The sequence below is a fragment of the Archocentrus centrarchus genome, chromosome 6, assembly GCF_007364275.1.
Source record: "Archocentrus centrarchus isolate MPI-CPG fArcCen1 chromosome 6, fArcCen1, whole genome shotgun sequence".
NCBI lineage: Eukaryota > Metazoa > Chordata > Actinopteri > Cichliformes > Cichlidae > Archocentrus > Archocentrus centrarchus.
In genome coordinates, this window is record NC_044351.1 from 26,139,218 (window position 1) to 26,163,938 (window position 24,721).

The 24,721-nt window shown below is 41.7% G+C and overlaps 1 protein-coding gene across 1 annotated transcript in view; it reads left to right on the top strand.

The window, feature by feature from the left end:
- ldlrad3 (low density lipoprotein receptor class A domain containing 3) overlaps positions 1-24,156 on the top strand; it is an 88,860-nt gene extending 64,704 nt beyond the window's left edge. Inside the window, exons 5-6 of the mRNA XM_030730556.1 lie at positions 21,860-22,262; positions 22,963-24,156. Of these exons, the coding sequence (XP_030586416.1) occupies positions 21,860-22,262; positions 22,963-23,167 (608 nt within the window). The 3' untranslated portion in view covers positions 23,168-24,156. The remainder of the gene's footprint in view (positions 1-21,859; positions 22,263-22,962) is intronic.
- The last annotated feature ends 565 nt before the right edge of the window (positions 24,157-24,721 follow it).

A 24,721-nucleotide genomic window follows, 5' to 3' on the forward strand; every position in this document is an offset into this window, starting at 1 on the left:
CTGCTGTGTGTATTAACATATGAGGCTGGCAGTTGTTGATGTGGATTAATGTGAATGTCTTAAGTCGCTTGAGGCGCTTGCTGAGAATGAGGTGTGTAAAAGATTAGCAGGCCTAAAGAAGTAAAGTGAATAATGTGATATGAGCTGGGAAACAGCCATATTAGGGAGAAAGAATCAAACGAAATACTCACGAGTCCTTCAGTGAGCAACAATAGAAAGAATCCTGTCAGTGCAGATCGACAGAAAACATGGAAAGAGCGTATGGGAAAGAATTAGCAAAAGATATTAAACGAAATCTCCTTTCCGCTTACAAAGGTTAAACTCATACTGAGTTCTCCTGCTTCCATTTAGTCAATAAGCCATGGGGCTTTTGTGCATGCTTACATATACTGTATAATAGACTGCATAATTTATTTTATAAGGAGCTAGGTGTTAAAGCCAAATCATTTTTTCTGATTTTGTTTTTATTTTTTTTATTTATTTATTTTTTTAAATGAAGCTGTCGAGCTGTAATTAGACAGCAGAGGAGGTTCCACAGAACATCGTTCACCATATCTTCACAACTGATCGACCGTCGCTTTCAGTCACTTTTGGTCTAAAAGAAGATGTCAGTCAGCTATTTCCAACTGTGCTCTTCGCTTGATATTCAAAAAGATGCAAATGGGTGTGCAGGGAGAGAAAAGAGGAGAGAGAGGCGAGAAAAACCAAGATGCAATAATAGATAGGGACTGTGCAAAAACCACACAGAGATGGTGACATACTTAGCGCATATTCTAGTGAGACAAATCAAATTTCTGTTGGGATTTTTTTTTTCCACGCACTTTCATCAGCACAGCTCCTCATTATTTGTTCAGACTGCATAGTGTGCATGACTTGCTTTCTTCACATACTCGCTCCAGCTTGCTTTCCCATACATAAAGGGTCAAGCACTTATCTCAGAGAGCACACAGGGACCAGTCTTCCCTTAAGCAATAACCCCCAATCACTCCATGCTTCCTCAACCCTAACCATCACATTTAGAGTACATGTGCACAAGCTGCATAACTGACCATAATGCTTCATTTCTTATCACTCAAACAGAGGCCAGTGATTCCACTCTAGAGAGAGAGATATGAACAGGAGCCATAGATCCTTAAGCAATGGGCTGTGTTGTTCTGTTGTTAGACTTTGATAAAACACGCAGGAGCTTCTTACGCTTCCACTAGCCTGACCAGGCTCATTGTTAAAGGAGAGGGGATTAAATGCTGGAATGGGCATCAGGGGTTTTGTTCTGTTTCTTAACCAGCAGAAGAATAGAACAGAAGTGTACACAAGGGAGGACTGGAAGTGTATGAGGGCAATGATAATTTGCTTACGTGTGCATGTTTGTGCCTGCAAATGTCATGTATATCCATGATTGTATGTATATATGCTATGACTACAGGTTTTATCCCACATTATCTGAACGCAGATCATAGTCTGACTTCCCTGCATGCTTATCCTCACTCTATGCTCCGACTTTTGTAGCATAGCCCAGCAAAATAAATTAGGACTCTTGTGAGTACCTTTAACAATTTAGGAGTTGGCTCATCATTTTGGAATTCAATATTGAATGGCCTGTAGGTTTTTTTTGCATACAAATAGAAACAAAAATACAAACTGTGTGCTCAGAGTGCTCATAGAAGGGCCTCACATTAATGGGTTTTATTTTTTTATCTAATTAATTAGTGTAGATTGTGCAACTATATGTGATGAAAGTAATGCTCAAACTCAAAATGTAATAATGGTTGGATTGTTTGTGATGCCATTGCCAGTAAATATGAGTAAATTAATCCAGTTGGTCTGTTCTAGCCTGGAATTAGATGGAATTCTGCAGACCTTCATCTCTGTTTGTCTAACAGTGACCTTAGAACCAAATCAAGTTGTTTCATCTGGGATTTAGGTCAAAGAAAGAGTCTCATTTCTCCGCTGTTCTCAGTAGCAAGATTACCCAGATAAATTTAATCCCTGTGTGCTTATTCATATGAGTGTTTGGGATAGTGAGCATGGAGTTCTCAAGTGCACTGTTTGTTTCACAGTTGTGAGTGCCGCAGAATTTACAAATGGATAAAAATTGCTTTTTTCAGTCTGTCTTAAGTAGTCTGTGTCACTAGGGGTGGGAATGACAGAATAACTTTATTATGGTATAATACCATTGCGATACATTGCCCAAAATAATGTTGGTATTGCAATACCATTTATCAGTTGCAGTTATTTTGCAGTATCCAATATTTTCTAAAAGATTTATCTACATTGTCTGTGCAACTGACAAAAAGATACCTAACAAAAAGAAAAAAGCAGGAATTATTTATGTGCGTGCGTATGTGCGTGCGTGCCTGTGTGTGTGTGTGTTATTTTTTCATTTTAAAATGTCAGCTCAGTTGATTAGCTCCTGGTTTGCTTTAGCCATTGTCCGCCATCAAAATCAGTTCAGGGCATCTGCATGTTTTAATAAAAAATGTTGATTTTTTTTTTTTAATATACATTATATATAGGGCAGCATGTTGTCGTTGGTCATCTCATAGGGAGACGTTCCTGGATTCAGATCTGCTGGCCAGCTGGGACCTCCCTATGTGGAGTCTGCATGTTCTGCCAGTGCCTGTGTGGAATTCACCAGGTACTCCAGCTTCTTCCCACAGTCCAAAGACATGCTTATTCTGTTAACCGGTTATTCTAAATTAGCCATAGGTGTTTGTTAGCCCGGAGATAGAGGGGAGACAGCAGGATAGGCTCCAGCCCTGCTGTCAACCTGAGTGGGATGCACAGAAGAAAATGAATGTTACTTTGTCCCACCTTTATGTCACACTCAGTTTTTGTTTAAATATAAGACAGGTGCTTAATACATTACCTTTCATATGTAGAAAGGGGAACATTAGGTACCCTCTCTCTCAGTTCAAAGTATAACTTATTATTTAAGCAGAAAAAAATATCACATAATGCTTACAATATATTTTGGCTATTCTTCACAGACTCTAACATCTATATAGATGTACACAGAGCCCCTTTATGTGTCATTATTTAACCATGGATACTATAAGCTGCACTGCAGCAGCCATTTAACCTGCTTTGATCTCAGGTGTAGACTTGACAGTTACCAGGGCACTTTAGGAGTAGCTCAGCAGGTGAACCTGTGAGTGGCAGCCTCTGAATGATTAATGACTTCGCTGCCACTTATATGATCAATAAAATTGACGTCTACACCAGAAACATGCTCACCCAACTTAAAACAAGTAGCAATAACCATTCCCTTGTTTGATTACTGGAGTGTGTAGATGTGGGGAGAGCTCCCCTCAGAGAGTTGAATAAGCAGTAGCAGTCTAACTGCCAGCTTTTGTGAAAGGATATTGTGACAGATACTGTATATACCTTAACGGCAGGTTTGTATTGTTAAAAGTTTAACAATTTTTTTTCTTTTCCAACACTGGTTACTGTTGATCATTTTTGACAGCATGACAGCTTTTCAGCTTACTTATTAGAGCGTTCAGGAATGCTATGACATTAAAAACATGAGAGTCTGCTGCTGAAATGCAAAGTGATACTCATCTAGGCTTCCCAAAAAAAAAAAAGTAGCATGATTAGGGGCCTACCACATAAATGCTAGTGCATGAGTCATTTCCAGCTGGGGACATGCCTCTTCTTACCACCCTTCCTTCTTTTTTTCCAAAAGGGGCTTAATTATACCAGACATTTATATTAGGAAACATATTTCCTAGATGCCCCCTCAAGTCACAAATGTTTCCATAAATGCTTCTCCAAAGAAAAGCACGCAGCGACCGTGAAAGAAAACGTGATAATGTTCACAGTGATGGATTAGCCATGTCAGCCAGCGCAAGTTTCTCCACAAATGAATTCTCAAATCGAAAGAGCAAGAAAGAAATCTTAAAAAAAAAAAAAAAAAATCATTTCCTGTGTTTTAAAAAATGTTAATTTTTTTTAAATTAATGACTTAAAAAAATCCTAAATCACCTATGTAGCACTTTGAATTTTTTTTTTTTTTTTTTTTTCACGAATGCTTTTGCAGTCTGGGAAAAAAGATGCATACTTTAATCACTGCTGTGCGTTTATCAAGCCGAAAAACTCTTGGAGGGAAAGCTGATGACACGTGGAGATCTGAATGCTTTGAAGAGCCTTGAAATAAGTCTGACTGACAGTGAAACTTAAATTAATGGTGAAGAGAACAAAAGATTTGAGAGATACTGAAACAAGAATGGAGAAACAACATCACAGAAAAGAATGTGTACAATGAGAACAGAGAACACGTGGGCTGTACTGAGCAGTCCTCGCTTTTGTGTTACCCAGTTATTAGAAGACTTGTCCCGTTACAGAAAAAAAAACACACACTTGCTGCTGCCAGACTCTCAGTAATTGGGCTTAGGTTTAAATTGTTTTGGGGGTTTTTTTTGTTTGTTTGTTTGTTTGTTTGTTTGTTTGTTTGTTTGTTTTTCCTTCATTGTGTGGCTCTAAAATTGTCATTTTTTAATCCAAATGACCTCATTATAGCGCTGTTTGCTGCTCACCTCAGCCTAACCCTCCCCAGCATCAAACACTGCCTTTTAGCCTTTCTTGTTTCCTCTTTGAGATGACCCTTGTATCTGACTTCTAAAAAAAAAAAAAAAAATCCGCATTAAATTAGAAGTTAATTGTAAATGTAACTGTAGCAAAGCTGGAGGTATTTGACAAAAATATTTCTATGTATTTGCATTTATATCTGTTCAGAGTTATGAATCGTAGATCACCTTCTCATGTTCACAATTTTTGTTTCTCTCAATGGTCAACATTTAACCCCTAATAGTGAGTTATCTCACGTCCACAACCTGTTACTTTATAATAATATTAATAAATCCCATCCCTGCGCGTGCACATGCGAGTGAATATCCGCAGCCTTATCACTCATCTCCATCAGATCTAGGTTTTGTGGCTATGCCTGTGAGGTATCTGAGTTCGGTTTGTGTCCATTCGCAGGCTGGCCTCCACCCCTTCGCTCTCTCCTAACTCACCTTATGGCCCCAAAGAACAGTTGCCATGGAGACCATGCCCGTCAGGTTCTGGTGGGATGGGCTTGTAGTCAAAGCCTCTCAACAATCTTGAGCAACCTCTCACCCTCCCCATTCTTCTTTTTCCCTCCAGGAAAAAAAAAAAGATAGCCCTTCAACAACCACACTGCTCCACTGAAAGCTTTTCTTTAAAAACGAAGAGTTGAAGCTCCCACGTGTGAGCTTCTTTTGCAACATGTTACAAAAAGAAGCATGAGTGGCATCTCTTTGTTGCTGCGGCTATAACTGAGTCTGATTCTCTGAGATATAGAGTCAACAGTGATTCATAGCCCAAAACCTTTTTTTTTTTAGCAAGCATACCTGAGAGTCCTTCACGACTCTGATAGAGTGACTACCTTTCTGTCCCACTTCTTGTGGCTCTTGCCTTTTCCCTCATCAGCAGCAAGATTGCATTACAGTTGCAGAAACTGTCAGACATAACTGTAACTCTTAAAATACTTGTATGGTTTTGAAAAACAATGCTGCTAAATATTTGTGAAAAATTGAAATTGTTTTAGACATTAACGACAGCTCTCTTACTCTCTTACTTGCCCTGTACCATTCATTGGTATATTAAAGCATTCTTCGTAATGATTAAAGCAATCCTACTCAGCACTAATATTCATTATTTTACAGCCAAAATTTAACCTTTCCTTTACTATAGCTACTCAGTGTATCAGTTCATCTTTCTTTCACTTCCCCTTCAACCTTCCTGTCCTTCCCATCTGTCCTTGTACTGTCTTCTTCTTTCTTTTCATCTGTAGATGGTTTCCAGATGCTGGAGTCATCCATTAACTTTAACCCACCTCCCCTCTACTCTTCTTGCCACCCACAGTAAGCTCTGACTGAGTGTTATGGGGGGGTCTGATAGTGGCAAGCAATGGAGCGAACAAGTTATTACAGGACAGGCAAATAGAGGCCCGATGAAGCATGAAAACCTTCCTTCCCTAAAGCACCACTCACACATATACACACACGTAGATGCACAGACTAGGGGATATACAGACAGATGGAAAGAAGTGGGATAGACAGACAAAAACACATGCAAACACAAATACACATGTACTTTTTACCGCTCTCTTCCACAAAACCAAAAAGGTCTTAATGAGATAGAAAGACTGGCAGGCGTATACACACGCGTACACACAGCCTGTCCATTAATTCACACGTTTGCTATGCATGCTAACGAGAACAGACATACACTACATGACAAGCCACGGCAACAGGCACAGGGTGACAACATGGAGTATGAATATTAATGGTAGGATGCCAAAGGGAGCTGGAACTGTACTGTTGCAGAGCAGTTAACATACTTTGCTTCCCAGCTTGGCTTACAGAGCAGCTTTCAATCAATCAATTTTTCATATCCCACCAGGAGAAAGTTTGTTGGCAGTAAAGGTTTATAAAAAAGTGATACGTAGAGAACAATCAGGAGAATCAGATGCTTAAGTATTGGATGCACTACCCTAACAGTTCTAGAGACCGGGGGTTTAAATTAATTTGAAAGTGCCAGAGTTCAAACGTTCAAGTGCAATTTTAAAAACAGCCACTTGTATTCTCGTATTCAGAAGTTAAGTGTGTTTAGAACACGCTGGAATAAATCAAGCTGTTGTTCTTTGGCTGTGGAAAATGCTGCTAGCCTGAAATTATTTGCATGTTCAAAAGGCTTCAGCAGTGGGAGTAGGTCAGAGAGTATATAGAGTATTTCATTTGCTTCAAATTCACTGTGAAACAGCCACCTAGTGAAAAATCTAATGTACTCTTATTGAAGATATTTGATCTTACAGACTTTGGTCAAAGAAGCAGTAAAAGCACCAAATGTTTCCAAGTATCTTCCAGATGAAATATACCTTAGTGTTTCACAGTTTCTTTGCCTTTATCAAAAACCATTTATCAGTGCTGCCTGAGTGGACATGTCTCATCTGTAAGATACAACACACAAGCAAACACCATACATCTCGAGTGCAATGCTGAAAACATGAGCTGGGAGAAATGTGAGGCATGGGTCCCGTTTATGAGTGGGAGCTCAAAACTTTGATGTGTATCTGGGTGTCCTATCTGCAGTAGATAAAGCGGGTTGTGTTAGTGAGGTGCTAACACGCTATCTATTGCACTAACACTATCAGCATGTGAGTGAAACAGGTAGACTCCTGCTGGAGTTGATCTGGATTTCAAAATAACTGGATTGCATTAGTGTGAAGAGATCGAAATAAAACCACTACAGACTCTGCTCTGCTACCAAACCTCACATCTCCAAAGTCAACAACTGATACCTTCTCATTTTCCTGTAAATAAAAAGAATGTGGTGTTGCTACCTCTGCTGCATATTTTTGTTGACAATGGATAAACCTCCCACCCTCTCACCTACTTTCCTTCTTTGCATATTGTGCATTAAAAATTGAACCAAATCGCAATGCAGGCAGAATGCCAACAGGAAGGATAAATTGCTAGCAGTAAATGCAGTGTAGTTATTGTGTTGTATTCCAGATGTAAATTTTAGTTTAACTACAGGTGTAATCTTGGTCCAAAAGACAGTAAAAGCAGTTTTATAATCCTTTTTTTTTTAAGCTGCGTTTATTGAAACTGTAGCCACCACTTTAAGAGTTTATTCTTTTCACCCTCAAGATTCCATTCTTGTGGGAGTGGAGTCTGAAGCGACTAAAGGCATTAGCGAACCAAAGAACTCCACAAGTTGCTGTTTGTTTATCACCATGTGGCGTGGGTTTAGTTAGCTCGCTCTGGACAAGGATGAAAGGATTTATGGAATTTTGTTTGTACTGCTGTTTTCGCTCATATGAGGATCTGAAAGCAGTCTGTCGGTGAATACGTGGGTGTGCACTTGAAAATGTTTGAACTTAATTTCTGTTAAACTTTTAGCAAGCTCTGCTCACGAATGTACGTTCCTGGCTGATATTCACACTGTATTTAGCAGACTGTATCTTGCCACGTTTGTGCATCTGTTTGGGGGTGTGTATGAAGCCAGATGGCATGCCTCCTTCCTCACACCCTGCAACCCAATGCATGCCCTCCCCCTACTCTGGATGCCCGCCTAATACTAAACATTACAGTGTGTATGTGTAAAAATGTGAACAGCCTGACACCTAGTGGTTCTCTTCTCTTCTGTTGCCTTCTCTTGCTCCCTTTGCTCACCAGTTTGCTGATATATGAGGATGGTGGACATGTCAACCATTACATTATTTTATCACTCTGTTTTAGCAACTGTGGCAAAAGAACCTCCAAATGAGTCAGCCATAATCATAATCATAACCATAATCAGCATCAGACAAAGTGACTATGTGCAATATAGGAAAGTCGATGCTGTAGCCTCTATCAGCTCAAGCAGCTGAAGGCAGACACACCCCAGGGGTTGAAGCAAACCTGGAATGCAGAAACTGGAGGATGATTACCACACACACACACACACACACACACACACACACACACGCAGCCTCCACCCCACCCTGCTTTGGATGCTTTTTAAAGTTGAGACTTTGTGAATGTAAAATGAGTCTTCTGCGCATGGGGAAAGTACAGAACATCTGTGCAACCCCTATCTTTTCCCTCAGGAATGAGCTAGAGGGAGGAAATATCTCCATTCCCTTTATTCAGAAGCGTTTTAAGTGTGGCAATTAAGATATGTGGAGTCTTTTATTAAGCCGATTTCTTTTCATTTTATTTTGCTCGTTCATCTTCGGATAAGTGTTTTCTGACAGTGGCTAGTTAGCATATTCATTGGCAGGTAGCCAAAGGAATGGGCTCCATTTAAAAAAAAAAAAGAAAAAAAAGAAAAGAAAAAGGAAAAAAAAAGCTTGTATCTCAGCAACCCAGCAGCATGTCAGCCGTTGATCTGCAGCGTAGTTTGATTAAAGCTAGACAAAAGAGTGCTTTGGAGCTTGTTTTAATCACTGCATTCTCAATAGCCTATTGTGCACTAACATCGGCCCTCACTTTGCTTCAGTAGCTGCATACAGTTTTCTGTGTTCGTGGGCATGGATTATATGTTCACCAATATTCTGTCTCATGTGCCTCTGAAGCAATCCCTCAGTGGATTTTTGTTTTTAATTTCAGTTAAGGCATATTTTGATGTCAGAGCTTCCTCTCTTATTGCCTGCAGGCTATCAGTGATTATTGACAAAAATACGAGAGCGTACACACACACACTGTGTACTCCTGTCTGAATGTGTTTATACTAAAACCACAAAGATACTGGACTTTTGGCAGTCATACCTATGGAGTACCATCCGGAAAGCATCCCAAACAGACTGGCAATGCAGTAAAAACACACCTGGACATAAAAACACAAAACAAAACACTGTCGGTCATAGATTGTCCTCCAGACAACCAGACAGTCAACCATTCTGATTTTCAGCCTAGATTTTAACATTATTGAAGAAGTGTGGGATCATCTTGAAAAGGCAGCCAACATCCAAAGAAGATCTTTGAATGTCCTTCAAGAAGCCTGAAGAACTATTCCTGAAGACTACTTAAAGAAATTACAAGAAACCTCACTGATTTCCCATTTTGCTTGTAAAATATAAAGAAATGTGGGGTGACTCAAGACTTTTGAACATTACTGTATCTACCAAATTTCCTCTTATAACAAATAAGAATCAAAGAGCAGTACCATACTTACATACCTGTCATTCAGTACAGGTGCACTATCAACATCGGTGTAGTCTAGCTTTGTTGGCTGCTTTTGGTGGTATGGTAATTTTTAGACTCAAGATTTCTTTGTTTTTGTGGTATAAATTGGGAAATCGATAAGAACAAAAATAAAATAAACAGGAAAAAAATGATTGGTATTGGCTATCGGCCAAATTGTTGTTTTAAACATCAGTATCAGTTCAGAATTTCACAGTTTAGGCGCGCCCCTGATAGGACTTCACTTCGAGCCTGAATCCCTGACAGCTCACATTCTTGTTTTAGTTCTTTCTAATTCATAGAAACATAGGAGAAAAAAAGAAGCTGTCAAATATAAAAGGCACACAGCACGGAGTCTGTGCGACTCTATCTCATGTAATAGATTTTAGGTGGAGTTCAGTTTGGAGAAGATGTGTATATAATACTTCAAAAGACACCTTGTGCTTATCTCTCCTCCCTCTCCCTTTTTAGACATGTTTCTTTCGGTGTCCTCTTTCAACCACCGCCTGTGACCTCTGAGTGCTCCTGTAATTCCTCCCTCTTATGTAGGGGTAATAAGATCAATGCAAGTGGGATATAATGAAGTGCTGAAAACTAAGTGGTTTAAATTTTTGAGAGAAAAGGCAAAGAGTGACAGGGTGGGCAGTGTGAAAGGCTGGAAGAAAGATTTGACAGTTTCTTGTCCTTTTAGCTGTTTATAAGAATTTTACCTAATGTGTTTTCAAGTACATGGTCAAGTACATGAAATATCCATGACAGTAAACTGCCAGCATGACAAGAAAAATACCAAGTGGAGAGAAGAGGAGGGAGTACTATGCTGGGGCAGGCAGACAATAGAAAGAAGATAAAAGATGGGAAAACAAAAAGCACTAGAGGTGGGGGAGTATGGGCGAGAGGAGAGAACAGGGAGAGGAGGGGAGTGTGAGGTGGAGAGATGTGGGGAGAAAGCACGCTGATGTGATTAGAGGGACTTATTTGAAAGGCTATACTTCGCCCCTCTCCCCAAGCCTTCACATATAGAAGGTTTACGAGTTTATAAATGCAGTGTAGATGCAGTGTAAGAGGTGCAGAGGGTATTAATACAAAAAAACAAAAAAATTACACCTGTGTTGCCCCTTTTCAACATGCTGCCATTTGGAGTGGATTATTCAGATTAAATAAACTACAACTGTATTTATTACTTTTCCCATTTTTGCATTTTTTATCACAACAAATTATCCATTGCTGAATCATCCCACCCCCCCATAGACTGACTAGGCACCCCACACACTACACATATCAAACAGCGTCCCCTAAGCCGCCACACTCGCACAACACCTTTCACACTTTTCACAAAAAAAAAATTCCATGCTGTTATTCAGTCATTTTGTTATCCTGCTATTCAGCTATTTGTTATCACCACTGCACCTTAAACCATTTCAAGTTGTTGCTGCTATACCTTTTTTTAGTTTTAGTTTAGTTTAGTGTATTTGTATTCTATTTTTACTCATCCTAGTTTAGCTACTTATTTATTTAAATTCTTTTATCTATTACTCTAATCCTGTGTTTGACTTACACCAAGACCTGAGAAACTCCATTTCGCTCACACTATGTCCCATAGTCTGAATGACAATAAAGCTGAGTCTGAGTCTAATTCAGTATCAGCAATTTGTATAATGACTAGCAAGAGGCAGGTTTTTAGAAGTGTAGTGTTTATAATGGGGATCCATTAAATTGGATGGAAAATCTCTTCATTTTGGACTTATAAAGTCAAAAGTGTCCAAGCAGCTTTGCTGTTGCTCCGCAGCACAGATGTATTCAAGCCTTTCATGTCTAGTTCGACAAGACAGGAAAGGCTTGTAGTGATCTTTGATGCTGAGCTTTGATCATGACATTTAGGTCGAATGGATTGAGTATAGTGAATGTCCTACTAGGGGTCCCTGATGGGGAGCCCTAGTAGGAATGATAGGGAACCCTAGTGATAAATAATCAACTATGAGTAAAGAAAGAAACATATTATGATTGCTATTATGATCATATGTTTTATTTATCACATGATAAGTTGCAGAAACAGTAATAAATAATCAGTGTTGGGTGAGACCAGCCTTTGCCTTTAAAACAGCAGCAGCAGTCCTCCTGGCTCACTTTTACACTTTTATTCAGTGGACTTTGAAATAAGTTGTTTCAAACATATCAGAAAAATTTAAATAGTTATGTAGATTTGAACATGATGGGAGAATGGTTGTCTGTCTTTCTGTGAGAGACTGGCAACCTGTCCAGGGTGTACCCTGCCTCTCACCCTGTGGCAGCTGGGAAAGGCTTCAGCCCCCCACCCTACCCCCGCGACCCTGAATTGGATGAGGGGAAGAAAATGTATGGCTGTCCCAGAGTGATGTTGATGCATTTTGGGGTAATAGCTGGAAATAGTGCTTTATTGGCTGTATGATTGGGGTTGTTGTCATGTTGCAGAATTAATTTGGCAAAGTTAAGATGCCTCAAACTGACAGAAATTTGAACTCAACGTCAATTCCCAGGAGTTTCTAGTAGTTTTCTCTGCTGCCTACATGCTCTCATGTTCTCATGAACATGTCAATGTCCCTAGTGCCACTGAATATTTAAAGACACTTGGAAACCAGATCCTTACTCTGGATGGCATTACCTTGGCCTCCAGTAACACTGTGAGGAATCTTAGAGTTTTTGACCAGGATATGTCAATGCACCTATTAAACAAATACGTAGGGATTCTAATTCATTACTTTCAGGTTATTCTAAAAGCTCCCAGAAAACCCTTCAGTTGATCCTGAATGCTGCAGCTAGAGTACTGACAGGGGCTAGAACGAGAGAGCATATCTCTCCCATATTGGCTTCTCTTCATTGGCTCCCTGTTAAATCCAGAATTGAATTTAAAATCTTTCTCCTCACATACAAGGTCTCCAATAATCAGGCTCCATCTTAACCTCATATTACCATATCACTACAGCAGAGCACTTTGTTCTCAGATTGCAGGCTTAATTGTGGTTCCTAGGATATTTAAAAGTAGAATGGGAGGCAGAGCCTTCAGCTTTCAGGCCCCTCTTCTGTGGAACCAGCTCCCAGTTTGGATTCTGGAGACAGACACCCTCTCTACTTTTAAGATTAAGCTTAAAACTTTCCTTTTTGATAAAGTTTATAGTTAGAGCTGGATCAAGTGACCCTGAACCCTCCCTTAGTTACACTGTTACCTCTACCATCCAAGACTTTGATGTGTGAATTTGTTCTTCACAGAAATTAGTTTTACAGGCAGATAATAGAAAAGTTTACAGATGGAAGTTAATAGCCATATTAACTTCTATTATATTCTATCCTGTGTGCTGCTATTATCAGTGCATCTATAAAGTATGGGGCTTTGAATGGGAGTCTTTGATTCAGAGCAAGTGTCATCAAAATGGAGTAAATAGAGTATTGATGCACAGATACCAGCTGTGTCTTCTTTCTCTCTCCTCAGTCTGGGAGCAAGTTAACACACAGCAGTGTCCACAGGCCTGGCTAAGACAAGTGGACTACCTCAAGATGTTTTCATTAATGTAAATATCTACCTCGTGTCTCATGTTAAATCATTTTTTAGAAATCTAAAATGCTTTCCCTGCAAATAATTTTATGGCAGTTCCACCCTGTGACCCTGACTATAGATATTTATTGAAAGTATTGTATCGAACTAGAAGCTACAGTATCATTACGGAGCTTATCACAAATTCCATTGTGATGGTGAGACCTCCTCACCTATCTCTGCGTGTGATGATGACACCGTTCTTTGTACCATAACTTCAACTAACCGCACAGAATAGGCTGCAGAGCTCAATCACACACGCAGTGGGAGGTGGGAGGGCTGCCACACACAGGAGCTCTCTCTCTCTGTTCCCCCAACAGAGAGGGTCTCTGCTTCACTCTCTTTTTCTCCCTATCTTTTTATATCCTGTGTGATTTGAACAGCCTTTCAGACCTCTATCGCTAATGCACCAAATAGGCTCCCATTGTTAATGTTACAGCAATATGAGTTTCTTTTGTGTATGTTTCTTTCTGCTCCCAGAAGGCTGCACTGGAACCCGATAGGCAGCATAGGTTGGCAGTGGTGGGATCTCTTTATTTGTGCTTTTTTAAAAAGGTAATTATGGAAATAATTCTTCTTTGTTTTCGCCTTTCTCTATTGAGAGTCCAGTTCATAATTAATTGGTAGCGTGAAGGACCGGCCAATTTAAAAATCACAAGGGAGGGGTCGAGGGGGCTTGTTTTAGTCGCTGGTGCCTGGTTGGGTAGCAGGCGGGTGGAGCATCTGAATTAGATTAGATTTAATTAAGGCATGGGGCCCCTGACTATACACGCTGGTTCACAAATAGGCTGTGTGCCAGGCTAGTTGCTGGGAATTCAACACTATGTGTGAGCACACTTACAAACACACACACACTGCAGAGGTTCCCCTGGGTGTTCAAGGTCAGGTAGACAGAGGAAACCTGCAGCATGGTGTTTGGAAGAGAGCAAATACAAGCTTAAAAAACATCTTCTGTCTTTTTTTTTTTTTTTTTTTTTTTTTTTTTTTTTAGCCTGTCATGTCTGGTAGATCTTGCAAGCAGAACTGTGATCTGAATGCGTTGTTGTGCCAAACATATTTGCTATTTCAAGATGAGCTCTATAGGTTCTCAATAGGCTCTTCTTGTTGTTGTTTTAACCCTTTATTTTATTTATCTGAGTTATTTTTCCACATACTATGTAACAGCCAGAGCTGACAGGCTGAAGAAGAGGAAAATAAAGAGAAGAAAAAGGGAGAGAGAAAGGGAGCAAAAAAAAAAAAAAAAAAAAAAAAGGGGAAAGAGCACAAGTCTATTAATCAGATACTTCATCACTTTAACATATAAAAAAATACTATCAATACTTGCAAAAATAAATTTGTGTGTGAAAAACAAAACTAACAAAGCATGTTACGCACACCAACAATTTTGTTGAGTTGTGATTGAGTGGGCGTTTGTGTCTGTGTCATGTTTGTGTCTGTGTCATGGAACGTACTTACCAATGAGGGCAAAACGCTGCAGCTCCACCCATCAGAAGCCAGAGGCAGGTACGGAAAGCCCCCGGAACCCCAGGCCACCAGCAGCCCACCAAGAGCCAGGAAGACCCCCGGCCACTCAGTCCAAAGACAACCGCACACCTACCCCAGCAGACGGGAGAGGGTGGTCTCAGACGGAGCCCCCCCAGTCGAGGAGCGAGGGCTCCAGGGAACCCAAGGCGATGAGAAGCCAGCCCCCCCCAGCGGCCAGCCCCCTGCACTGGCCGGCGGCAGGGCTCCCGGGCCCACGGCACCCAAGGACCGCCCGACCCTCCACAGAGCCCCCCCCCACGCCGAAGAAGCCAACGCAGCCCCGCACCGCACCCCCAAGGGGGGCAGGCCAGTACCCACGCCAGAACACCCAGCCCCACCCAGGAACTCCGAGGCACCCCCATCCCAGGGGGGTAGGGGGGAGGAGGCAACCAGCAAGGAGCGGCCAGGAGGCAAGGCACAAGGCCCAGACCCAGGTCCAGCCATACATACAAACACACCCAGACACCCGTGTACACATTTATACACAGATACTCATACATGCCCATACATACTTACCCACACACAGATATGCCATACATACACATTCACTCACCCACCCATACTCACGGAGACGGTGACAAATACACAAAGACACACATTCATCCATAGCTACCCACCCTCTGAAGGCGGGGCAAGTGGAAACCACCCCCGGGCCAACAGCGACCCCAGGACGCCACCAGCCCGGTCCCCAAGGAACCACCCGACCCCTACCCCGGGCGAGACGCAAGAAATCGGGGTGTAAGATGACCCATCCACCCCTCCTCCTCCCCAACTTGTAGGTCTATGTGTTAATGTTTGTGAGTGAATGAGGTGTATAGGGTGCAGTTAAAATTGAGGGGACAGTTATGCCACAAGCGCCAACTGTTGGTCGTCAGCGCTTGCCCACACTGCCCCCCCAAAACCCTCCATGTCTAAAGTGCAAATAAAATTTGGAGACAGACAGTGACGAGGATCCGAGTGGGGCCACCTCAGCGGCCCATCTCATCAACCTCTGATTAACATGCCTGCCCCAAAGGTCCTATGTGTATCAGGGTGTAAGTGTGTATGTGTTGTGAGTTATAATGACTAAAGTGCAATTAAAACGGAGAGGCAAGTGGTGGTGCAGCTCTCCACGTGGCCTCTCCATCCTACATCTGTGAGTGATGTGTATTCTGTGTGTGTGTGTGTGTGTGTGTGTGTGTGTTTGTGTATGGGGAGGGGGAGGGGGGGGGGGCATATGACCAGGAAAAATCCTGGAAGAAGAGAGCCAGCTGGCCGCTGGCTCAATAGGCACCCCGACCTCCCACACCCCAGCACAGGGCAGGGGGAGGTGAGCCCGGGGCCGTGGTGACAGCATCCCGGAGCACTGCAGCACCCGAGGTTGGCGCCCTCGCCCCCACCGCAGAGGGCGGCCCGCTCCTCCTAGATGCCCATTCACTCAACAATAGACACAAACAGGCGACAGGACATACTGGCCTGGGCATGGAAATGCAGTGCCCAGTCCCCCCCAACCACCCCACCGCGGCCCCATCCCCCACCCCACCCCCCTGCAATGCAGGCACCCCAGGGCCCCAAAAGCGTAGACCGGACATCCCGACGTCAGGCCAACCCACCCCCCCCGGCGGCGCGGCCGGGACAGCAGAGGCCCCCCCCGCGCCAGGGGGGGCCCACCGGGAGCCGGCGCGGCCCCAGTGCCGGGGCCCCAGACCCCAGCCCCCAAGCCATACAGGGAAGACCAGCCAACCGACCGAGGGCCGGCACCACCCCCCCAAGCACCCCGCCCACACCCCAGGACCGAAGGCAGCACCATCCAAGCCCCCAACACCATCAACCAGGACAGGCGCACAGACATCACCAGAAGGTCGCCCCAGGACCCCAGCCTCAGGAGGCTACCAGCTACCCAGGCCCCCGGAGTCCCCCCCCACCCCCCCACACAGCACATCAGGAGCAGAGCCCGCAGCCCACCACCCCCACTAAGTAATGGAGCTGAGCAGTGGGAACCAAAGAGAGTCAAATTCCTCCAATTTGTTTTTAGAAGAAGCAGACATTCTCTCTAAACTAACATGATCTACTAATAAATTTCTGTACTGAGTAATACATAGTTTATTTTTTGTCTTCCAGTTCATGAGGATCATCTTCTTAGCGATGCACAAGGCAGTAAGAACTATGTGTGATATATTTAACTCCATAATTAATTCACTGACATCACCTAAGATGCATAGTCTGGGGGAAGTTGGGATATGACAGCTAAACCATGTGGATAGATCTTCACAAATCCTCTGCCAAAATCTCTGAACTGGTACACAAGACCACAGAGCGTGTAGATGATTATCCTCTGAATTGCTTGTACAGTGGGTGCATATGTTTGAGTGTGTAAGGCCCATTTGGAACATCCTTTGTCCAGTGTAGTATGTTCTATGGAGAATCTTATATTGTACAAGTTGTATTTGGGGTCTTTTAGTCATTTTGAAGATATTTAAACATATTTCTGTCCATAAATTTTGATCCAGGTTGACAGAAAGATCACGCTCCCATTTTGTAATTGGGAGGGAAACTGAATCATCAGTTTTTATTAATAATTTATATAATTTTGATAACAATTTTGGGGTACAGAGGTTAAGAAATTCTGTTACCCAAGTAGGCATTTCTAGATTCAATTGATTAAGGTTAAATCTTCCCTGTAGGACGGACTTAACTTGTTGATATTCCAGAAATCTACCGTTGCCAATTCTATATTTTGATATAAGTTCTTGGAACGTGATAAAATTTCCATCTTGGATAATATGTTCTAAGTTATTTATACCCTTATCACGCCATAACGGAAAATTCAGCATTTTCTTTTTCTGACAAATATCTGGATTGTTCCAAATGGGTGTTAGTTTACAGGGGATGAGTGAAGACTTAGTTATTTTTACATCTTCTGTCTTGATAGCTTGCTGTTTTGTCAACACAAACCATTCTTCTGATTAGAGGTATGATTATGTCTAAATGGTACGTAGCAGTTAAGACTAAAATTCAGTTTAATTTTGGCACAAAAGTTAGTTTGGTACATGTTTAGATCACACCCTCCTTTAGAAAAATGCAAACTTGTGTCTTTTTTTAAAATAGTATTGGATTGATATGATGTAGTTGTTAAATTGTGATCATTTAGCCACACATCTTAGCTACCTGTTATACTTGAGGTGCACAGCATTGCCCTTGGGCAATACAAAGTTTTTAAGCCCCGTGCTCAGTGAATACAAATTTAAATGATGCCAGCCAATCAGAGTATTTTTAAAAAGTATCAAATTTTAGCCCAATAACATGTGGGAGTCACTATCAAGCATGATTTGAAGGCAGGGCATCCTTTTCTGACATATGGTCACAGGAACACATGCTGTGAAAAGAAGGTAAGAACATTTGCCCTAGTAATCATATTTAAAATGACATAAACTGTAAATAAAAAATACGTGTGTATGAAGTTGTAGAGAGAATTTTGGTCAGGTTTTATGATGTTTTTTGTTTTATTCTGTATATTCAAAAATTCAGTTTTTCTTTTTATTGCCTCAAGGCAATGTTGTGCAATTAGGGTTAGAGTACCTTAGGTAAGGCAAGGTAACCGTAATCCTAACCCTCAAAAAAGTGGTACCACTGCCTTGTCTTTCATTTGATAGTCATGGCATTGGTGACATGCTGGCTGCTCTACAGATGGGACTGCACTGAGAATGGCATGAGCGACCACGTGCGCTTGTATGCATTCAAATCCCAAATTGCACAAAGTGAAAAGCCAAAAAAAGAAAGCAAGAAGAGAGGATAAACCAGTGGTGGGATATCTGTACTTTCTACTCCTTACATTTTCAAAATAAGCTCATTAGTTTAGGTTTAATGCAGTTAAGTGTTATTTCCCAGCACTGCACACCTTCAAACATCAAACTGATTTGCACCTAAATGGAGGGCACATTAATACATAGACAATTCTATTGCTGTATCTGTCACCGGGGCTTATTGCATACAAAGAGATAAAAACATTAAAAAATAACAAAAACATATAATTTATGAATCATTTATAGCACTATACTCAGGGGTTAAATTGAGCAGATATCCATAAGTCCTCATTTCGAAGAAAAAATTGAGCTATTGTCACAGCCTTGGTGTCAGCAGCAGCTTCTGTTCCACAAAAACTTTAACGTTGGCCATAACTCAAGGACAATGTGAACTAGGATGTTCAAATTCACACCATAGATGCATACTGCTCAAGCTAGACCCATCAAATTTTTGGGACCTTGACCTTTGATCTTAAAAATGAAATTGTATGGGGAGGGGGGGGGGGGTTGCCCCTAAGGAATATCAGTTTCATAAATTTTGGCTCAAAACATTTTTAGATAGGGATTTTTGGGGGAAAAAAATCTATTTTTGGTGACTTTGACCTTTGACCTTTAAAAGTTGAAGGGCAGCCCTAAAGCCCATACCTCGCCCAAATTTTCTATGTGGCGATACTACACTACAGTAGATACCACCCGCTGTTGTCATACTCCATCATAAATTACAAGTCAACACTGATGTTGGACAAGAAGGCCTGGCTCGCAGCCTCTGTTCTAATTCATCTCAAACATGTTCTGTTGGGTTGATGTCAGGACTCTGTAGGCCAGTCTAGTTCTTCTGCACCAAACTCACTCATCCATGTCTTCATGGAGCACTGGTGCATAGTTATGTTGGAACAGGAAGGAGCCATCCTCAAAGTATTCCCACAAAGTTGGGAAGTCTTGGTATGCTGAAGCATTAAGAGCTCCTTTCACTATGAACTATGAGCCCAACTCCTGAAAAACTAAAATCTCCCCTCCACTAAACTTTACACAATGTGGTCAGACATGTACCATTGTCCCGGCAACCACCAAACACAGACTCATCCATCAGATTGCCAAACGGAGAAGCATGAGTCATCACTCCAGAGAACATGTCTTCACTGCTCTAGAGTCCAGTGGCAGTGTTCTTCACACCATGGCATCTGACACTTTGCATTGCACTTGGTGATATAAGGCTTGGATGCAGCTGCTTGGCCATGGAAACCCATTCCATAAAGCTCTCTACACACTGTCTTAAGCTAATCTGAAGGCCACATGAAGTTTGGAGGTCTGTAGCGACTGACTAGCAGAAGGGTGGTGACCTCTGCACACTATGCACCTCAGCATCTGCTGACCCTGCTCTGTCATTTTACGTGGCCTACCACTTCATGGTCAAATTGCTCTCATTCCCAATCACTTTCTACTTTGTTATAATACCACTAACAGTTAACTGTTCAATATTTAGTAGTGAGGACATTTCACAACAGGACTTGATGCAAAGGTGGCGTCCTGTCATGGTACCTCGCTAGAATTCACTGAGCATCTGAGAGCGACCCATTCTTTCACAAATGTTTGTAGAAGCAGTCTGCATGCCTAGGTGCTTGATTTCAGCTGCACCGCATATTTGATTTGACAGATTTTTACACTGGATGCCCTTCCTGATGCAGCCCCAAAGGGATTTGTGCCTCTTCCCGGGACTGAACTAGGGAAGCTTTCACTTTTTAGGCAAATGTGTAAACCACTACACTATTTCCTCGTGTGTGAGCAGTGTATAATGTAAATTGATGCAGTTGGAAGCAGAAAGTGGAGTTCCCTCCTCATAAACATGTGAGTTGGTGTAATACTATGAAAGTATCGCGTTAGTTGACTTTTTGTGGAGCTCTTCATGGTTCTATTCTCTAAGACTCTGTAGTTCTACCTCATAAATGTGGGGAGAATCTCCACACTGTGCTAAACACAATATCCCCCAAGAGCCTGTAAGTCTGTATAAGCCTGGAATACTTCAAAAAGCTCCAAAAAGACTTGCCTTACCGTGCAGTTTCAGGGGATTTAATCCTTACTGATGGAAGCACTTTCAGACTATTGATTCGACCTTAAGATATCTTGTAATGGTCATTTCCTGGCAAGCTATCTTGGCAATAACCTCAACTCTCGGCATGATGGCTTGTGGACAGAGAAGTTAGTTCTTGGGCTTTAATGCACATGGGTTTTTAAGTACCAAATGGAAACCTTGAGTACAGAACATGGAAAGTGTTTTGAAATTTGCAGTTTGATGTTCACAGCCTTGAGGCATTAGTGTAATTTGAAGTGAAACAGCAACGGTAAAATACTTATATGTAGCTCATTTGTCATTAGCACATCCTTTCTGTAGCTCTGTAACAAATAGGATTCTTTCCACTCTCTTGGTGTCTCTTCTTAATACAACAGTTCTGTCAGCTGGTAAGCTAAAACACCATTTACATGAGCCCCATCCCGACTCCTGATTGAAATTCTCACTCTGTAATATCAGTCAGCGGAAATATTTAAGCGACACTCCCTCATCCTATCTAAAATAATAAGCTGCAGTGCCCTGTAGCATTTAATAGTGCTTTTTCTTCATTTCAGGCAGGAGGCAGGCTGCTCTATGTTTGTGTGTTTGGCTCTGGTTCTCATCATGAACATTAAGTTCTCTGGACTTTTGAGTAGTTTGTAAAGCCTTCTTCTTCCTGTGACAAACATGGTAAAGTGTGACGGCCCTTGGTGTTTGGCTGCCACCTCTCATCTTCAATGCAGAGCAGCTTATCTAAAAGCATTTTATCTAAAAGTGCTATATGCTGTTTTGCCATCACAATGAATTATTTAGCCTCTCTGTTCTTTCTTTCATACTAAAGAGTCCCTGTTTCTGAAGTAGCCTCTACACTGGTGCACAATGGTTGATTTGTTCTCTTTGTTTCTGGGAGCTCTTAGGGAGAGTTTGACTGCTGTTATGGTTATTGCTTAGCACTCTCATCTCCAGGAGAGGCTGCTGCTGTTGAATCACATAGAATACATTTCCAAATGAACCCAAAAACTATTTACTGCTTGATATTCATGCCTGCCTCCTTTACTCCCTTCTTCATTCCCTTGGCTCTCCAGCACCACAACTCATCTTCCTGTTCCCTTAAATTAAATTCCCCTCTTCCTCCTCTCCATCCTTCATTCCCCCTGCGAGTTCCTCAGCTCCACTAATCCTTTCTTTTCTCATTCACCTACATCATGCATCCTTAGTTTGCTCTTCATTACCTTCCTCTCTTGCACAGAAGCTCCTGGCCAGGACTTTGTGACGCTGGACTATCGCCTGCGCCACTACCCTAGTATCACCTATGCAGTCATCGGCAGCACCGTCATCTTTGTCCTTGTGGTGGCCTTGCTGGCTTTGGTCCTCCATCATCAGAGAAAACGCAGCGTCCTCCTGCCCAGAGGTGTAAGAGGAAGCTCACACACACACCACCATCACCAACCCCTGCTGCTGTCCCGTCTGGTCATCTTGGACCGAGGCCACATACACCCTGGAGGTCCGGGACTCTCCCCTGGCTCACCCACCACAGCAGGCCAATACAGCTCAACACCTCAAGCTCTCCAGCTACTGTCTGGGGCCCTGTATCCCTCAGGACATTCCATGGATTCACCTCCATCATACTCACAAGCTGTTCTGGATGTCAGGTGAAAGAAACAAGTAGTTCTATTTGTTACATAGTTCTCTTCTGCATAGATATTTATAAACTTTGGTTTGCACTGTAAATCAGGACCGATCCTAAAAAAGCAAAATGAAAAGAAATCGCAGTGCTGAAATGTGCTTTTCTGTCAAACTGTAATTTACTTGTTATCAGAAATCTGTCAGCGTGTGTTCCACCGGTGCTTTTATGTAATTTGTAATGAGCAGCCATGTAATCCTCTAATCTGTTGTATACTCATTTATTATTAAACAAAAGAAGAATGTTGCTTCTCAGATATTAGCTCAAAAAACATTTGCTAAGATAGCAAAATAATAGTGATGATATTGTGATTTTAAAAAAAAAAAGAAGAAGGCAGTTTCTTTTCTTTTGCCAGCTTCAGACTTATCTAGTTGTATAAAAATTATCGGACACACTCGGTCTTTTTGCCGAAAAAAGAAAAATTACTAAATGATAGCATAATTATTCATAACAATGGAAACTAAATGAGCGAAAGATGAAAATTCTACTGGATAAAAGGCTTCCTTAAATAAAATCAGTTTTACTTAACTGCATTATATTTCTCAGAAGGGAGAATACATCCTGGTTCCTTGCATGCTTTTGGCCCCTGTCACACATTGATTGTACAATCCCTATGTAATAACTGATATCACAGTCTTCTGGTATGTGTTTCTTCTGTCTCTCCTTAGTCGACCTCCCTGGTTCGATCTCCCTCCTCCCCCTTACCTCCAAGATGGAGAACTTCCTTCGGAGGGAGAGCTTCCTCAATACGAGGACCCACAAGACCCTGCGAGCCACCCTACAGCTCATCCCTGCACCCCATCAACACCCAGAACTGTGGCTGCAGGCATGCAGCTGAGCAATAGCACCGAGGAGGAGTCGGACCAGCTGTAGCTACACTAGTGAAGACTGATGGTATTTAGAGATTGCATCACTCAAGGACCAGGCTGTAGGACAGTCCACAGCAAAGACCTGCTTGAGGTGAGGTCAACAAGGAGTGACAGGCTGAACAGTGTCCTCAGCTCACTGCTGATATATCAGCTCACTGAAGAACAGCTCTCTCTGGTAGACTGAGCTTGTGTGTTGGCTCCCCCTGCTGGGATCATGGCTGTACTGGTTCAGTTCAGTTAAATTATACTCTCCCATGAAGAATTACTGTATATTTTACTTACCAGTGACCACAAACTGTATCTCTAAAAAAGTAGAAGCTATTTCATCAACATATTCATTAACATGTAATGTTGAGTGTGAGTGGTGATATTTGTCTTTGTGTGTGTCACTCGTCTACAGCACTTGGAGAGCTAAATCAAAGTCATGCAGCACTTTGTAACACTCCCCACTCACTTTTGGATTTCACATCTACAAAATCTGGGACTTTTGCTTTATTTGTAAAATACTAAAATAATAGATTAAATCTATACTGTTGAGAATTAGAGCTACAAGATTTCAGAGACTTAACAGAAACCCAAGTAGCTGTGGCAAACAGGAGCAGCTCAGTGAGAGAGTTTTTATCTGTTTTCAGTGCTGATGTGAAAAAAGAACTAATAATGTAGCTAGTCATAAATATTAACAGTTGCAGCTTCTTTAATAGAACTTTATAGATATTTGTAAAAGATGAGTGGAGGTTGTTTCTTTTCAGTATTTTTTTTGTCATTTGGTTAAATTCCAGATAAAATGTGAAATGGACCACTTAGATTTTAGAATAGAATAGAATGCCTTTATTGTCATTATACAGGATGTACAATGAGATTTTATGAAAGAGTTAGATGTTATATCGGTTATATAAGTTATATAATCAGAGTAAATGATTCCTCTAAGCCAGGGGTGCCCAAACATGCGGCCCACAGGCCGCTTCCGGCCCCGCCCCCTTCTGGTCCACGAATTGATGTAAAAAATAACTTACAATTTGGCCCTTTGAGTTACTTTTTTGACATTTCGCTTAACCCTCTTAATTGGAGGGGAAGGCGAAATGTCAAAAAAAGTAACTTAAAGGGCCAAATTGTAAGTTATTTTTTACATCAATTCGTGGACCAGAAGTAGGGGAAGCAGCCTGCGGGCCTAGTCTGGGCACCCCTGCTCTAAGCAAAAGAACTACCCTGATGGTAATGCATTTCTATCTGAAGACCAGTAAATATTTGATGTAAAAACAAAAATAGAAAATACAACGAATTTTGCTGAGGCCTTAATCTGCGCTAGTGCCTTCTGTGTACGTGGCATTCAACAATAAGCTTTCAGACAGCCTTTAAGAATATGCTGTCTTCTGAAATGTAATGAATTTATATAAGTTTGTCTGTTTGTCATTCAGAAAACTGATCCTCCGTAGTATTACAATCGTGAAATGCATATCCGAAGCTTCTTTTATTTGTTTCAAAGTGGTTTGTTCAACACTGTAGGAGATAGAGAAAGTTATCTATTTTAAGTAGAAAACTACTTCGAGATTAAAGCGGG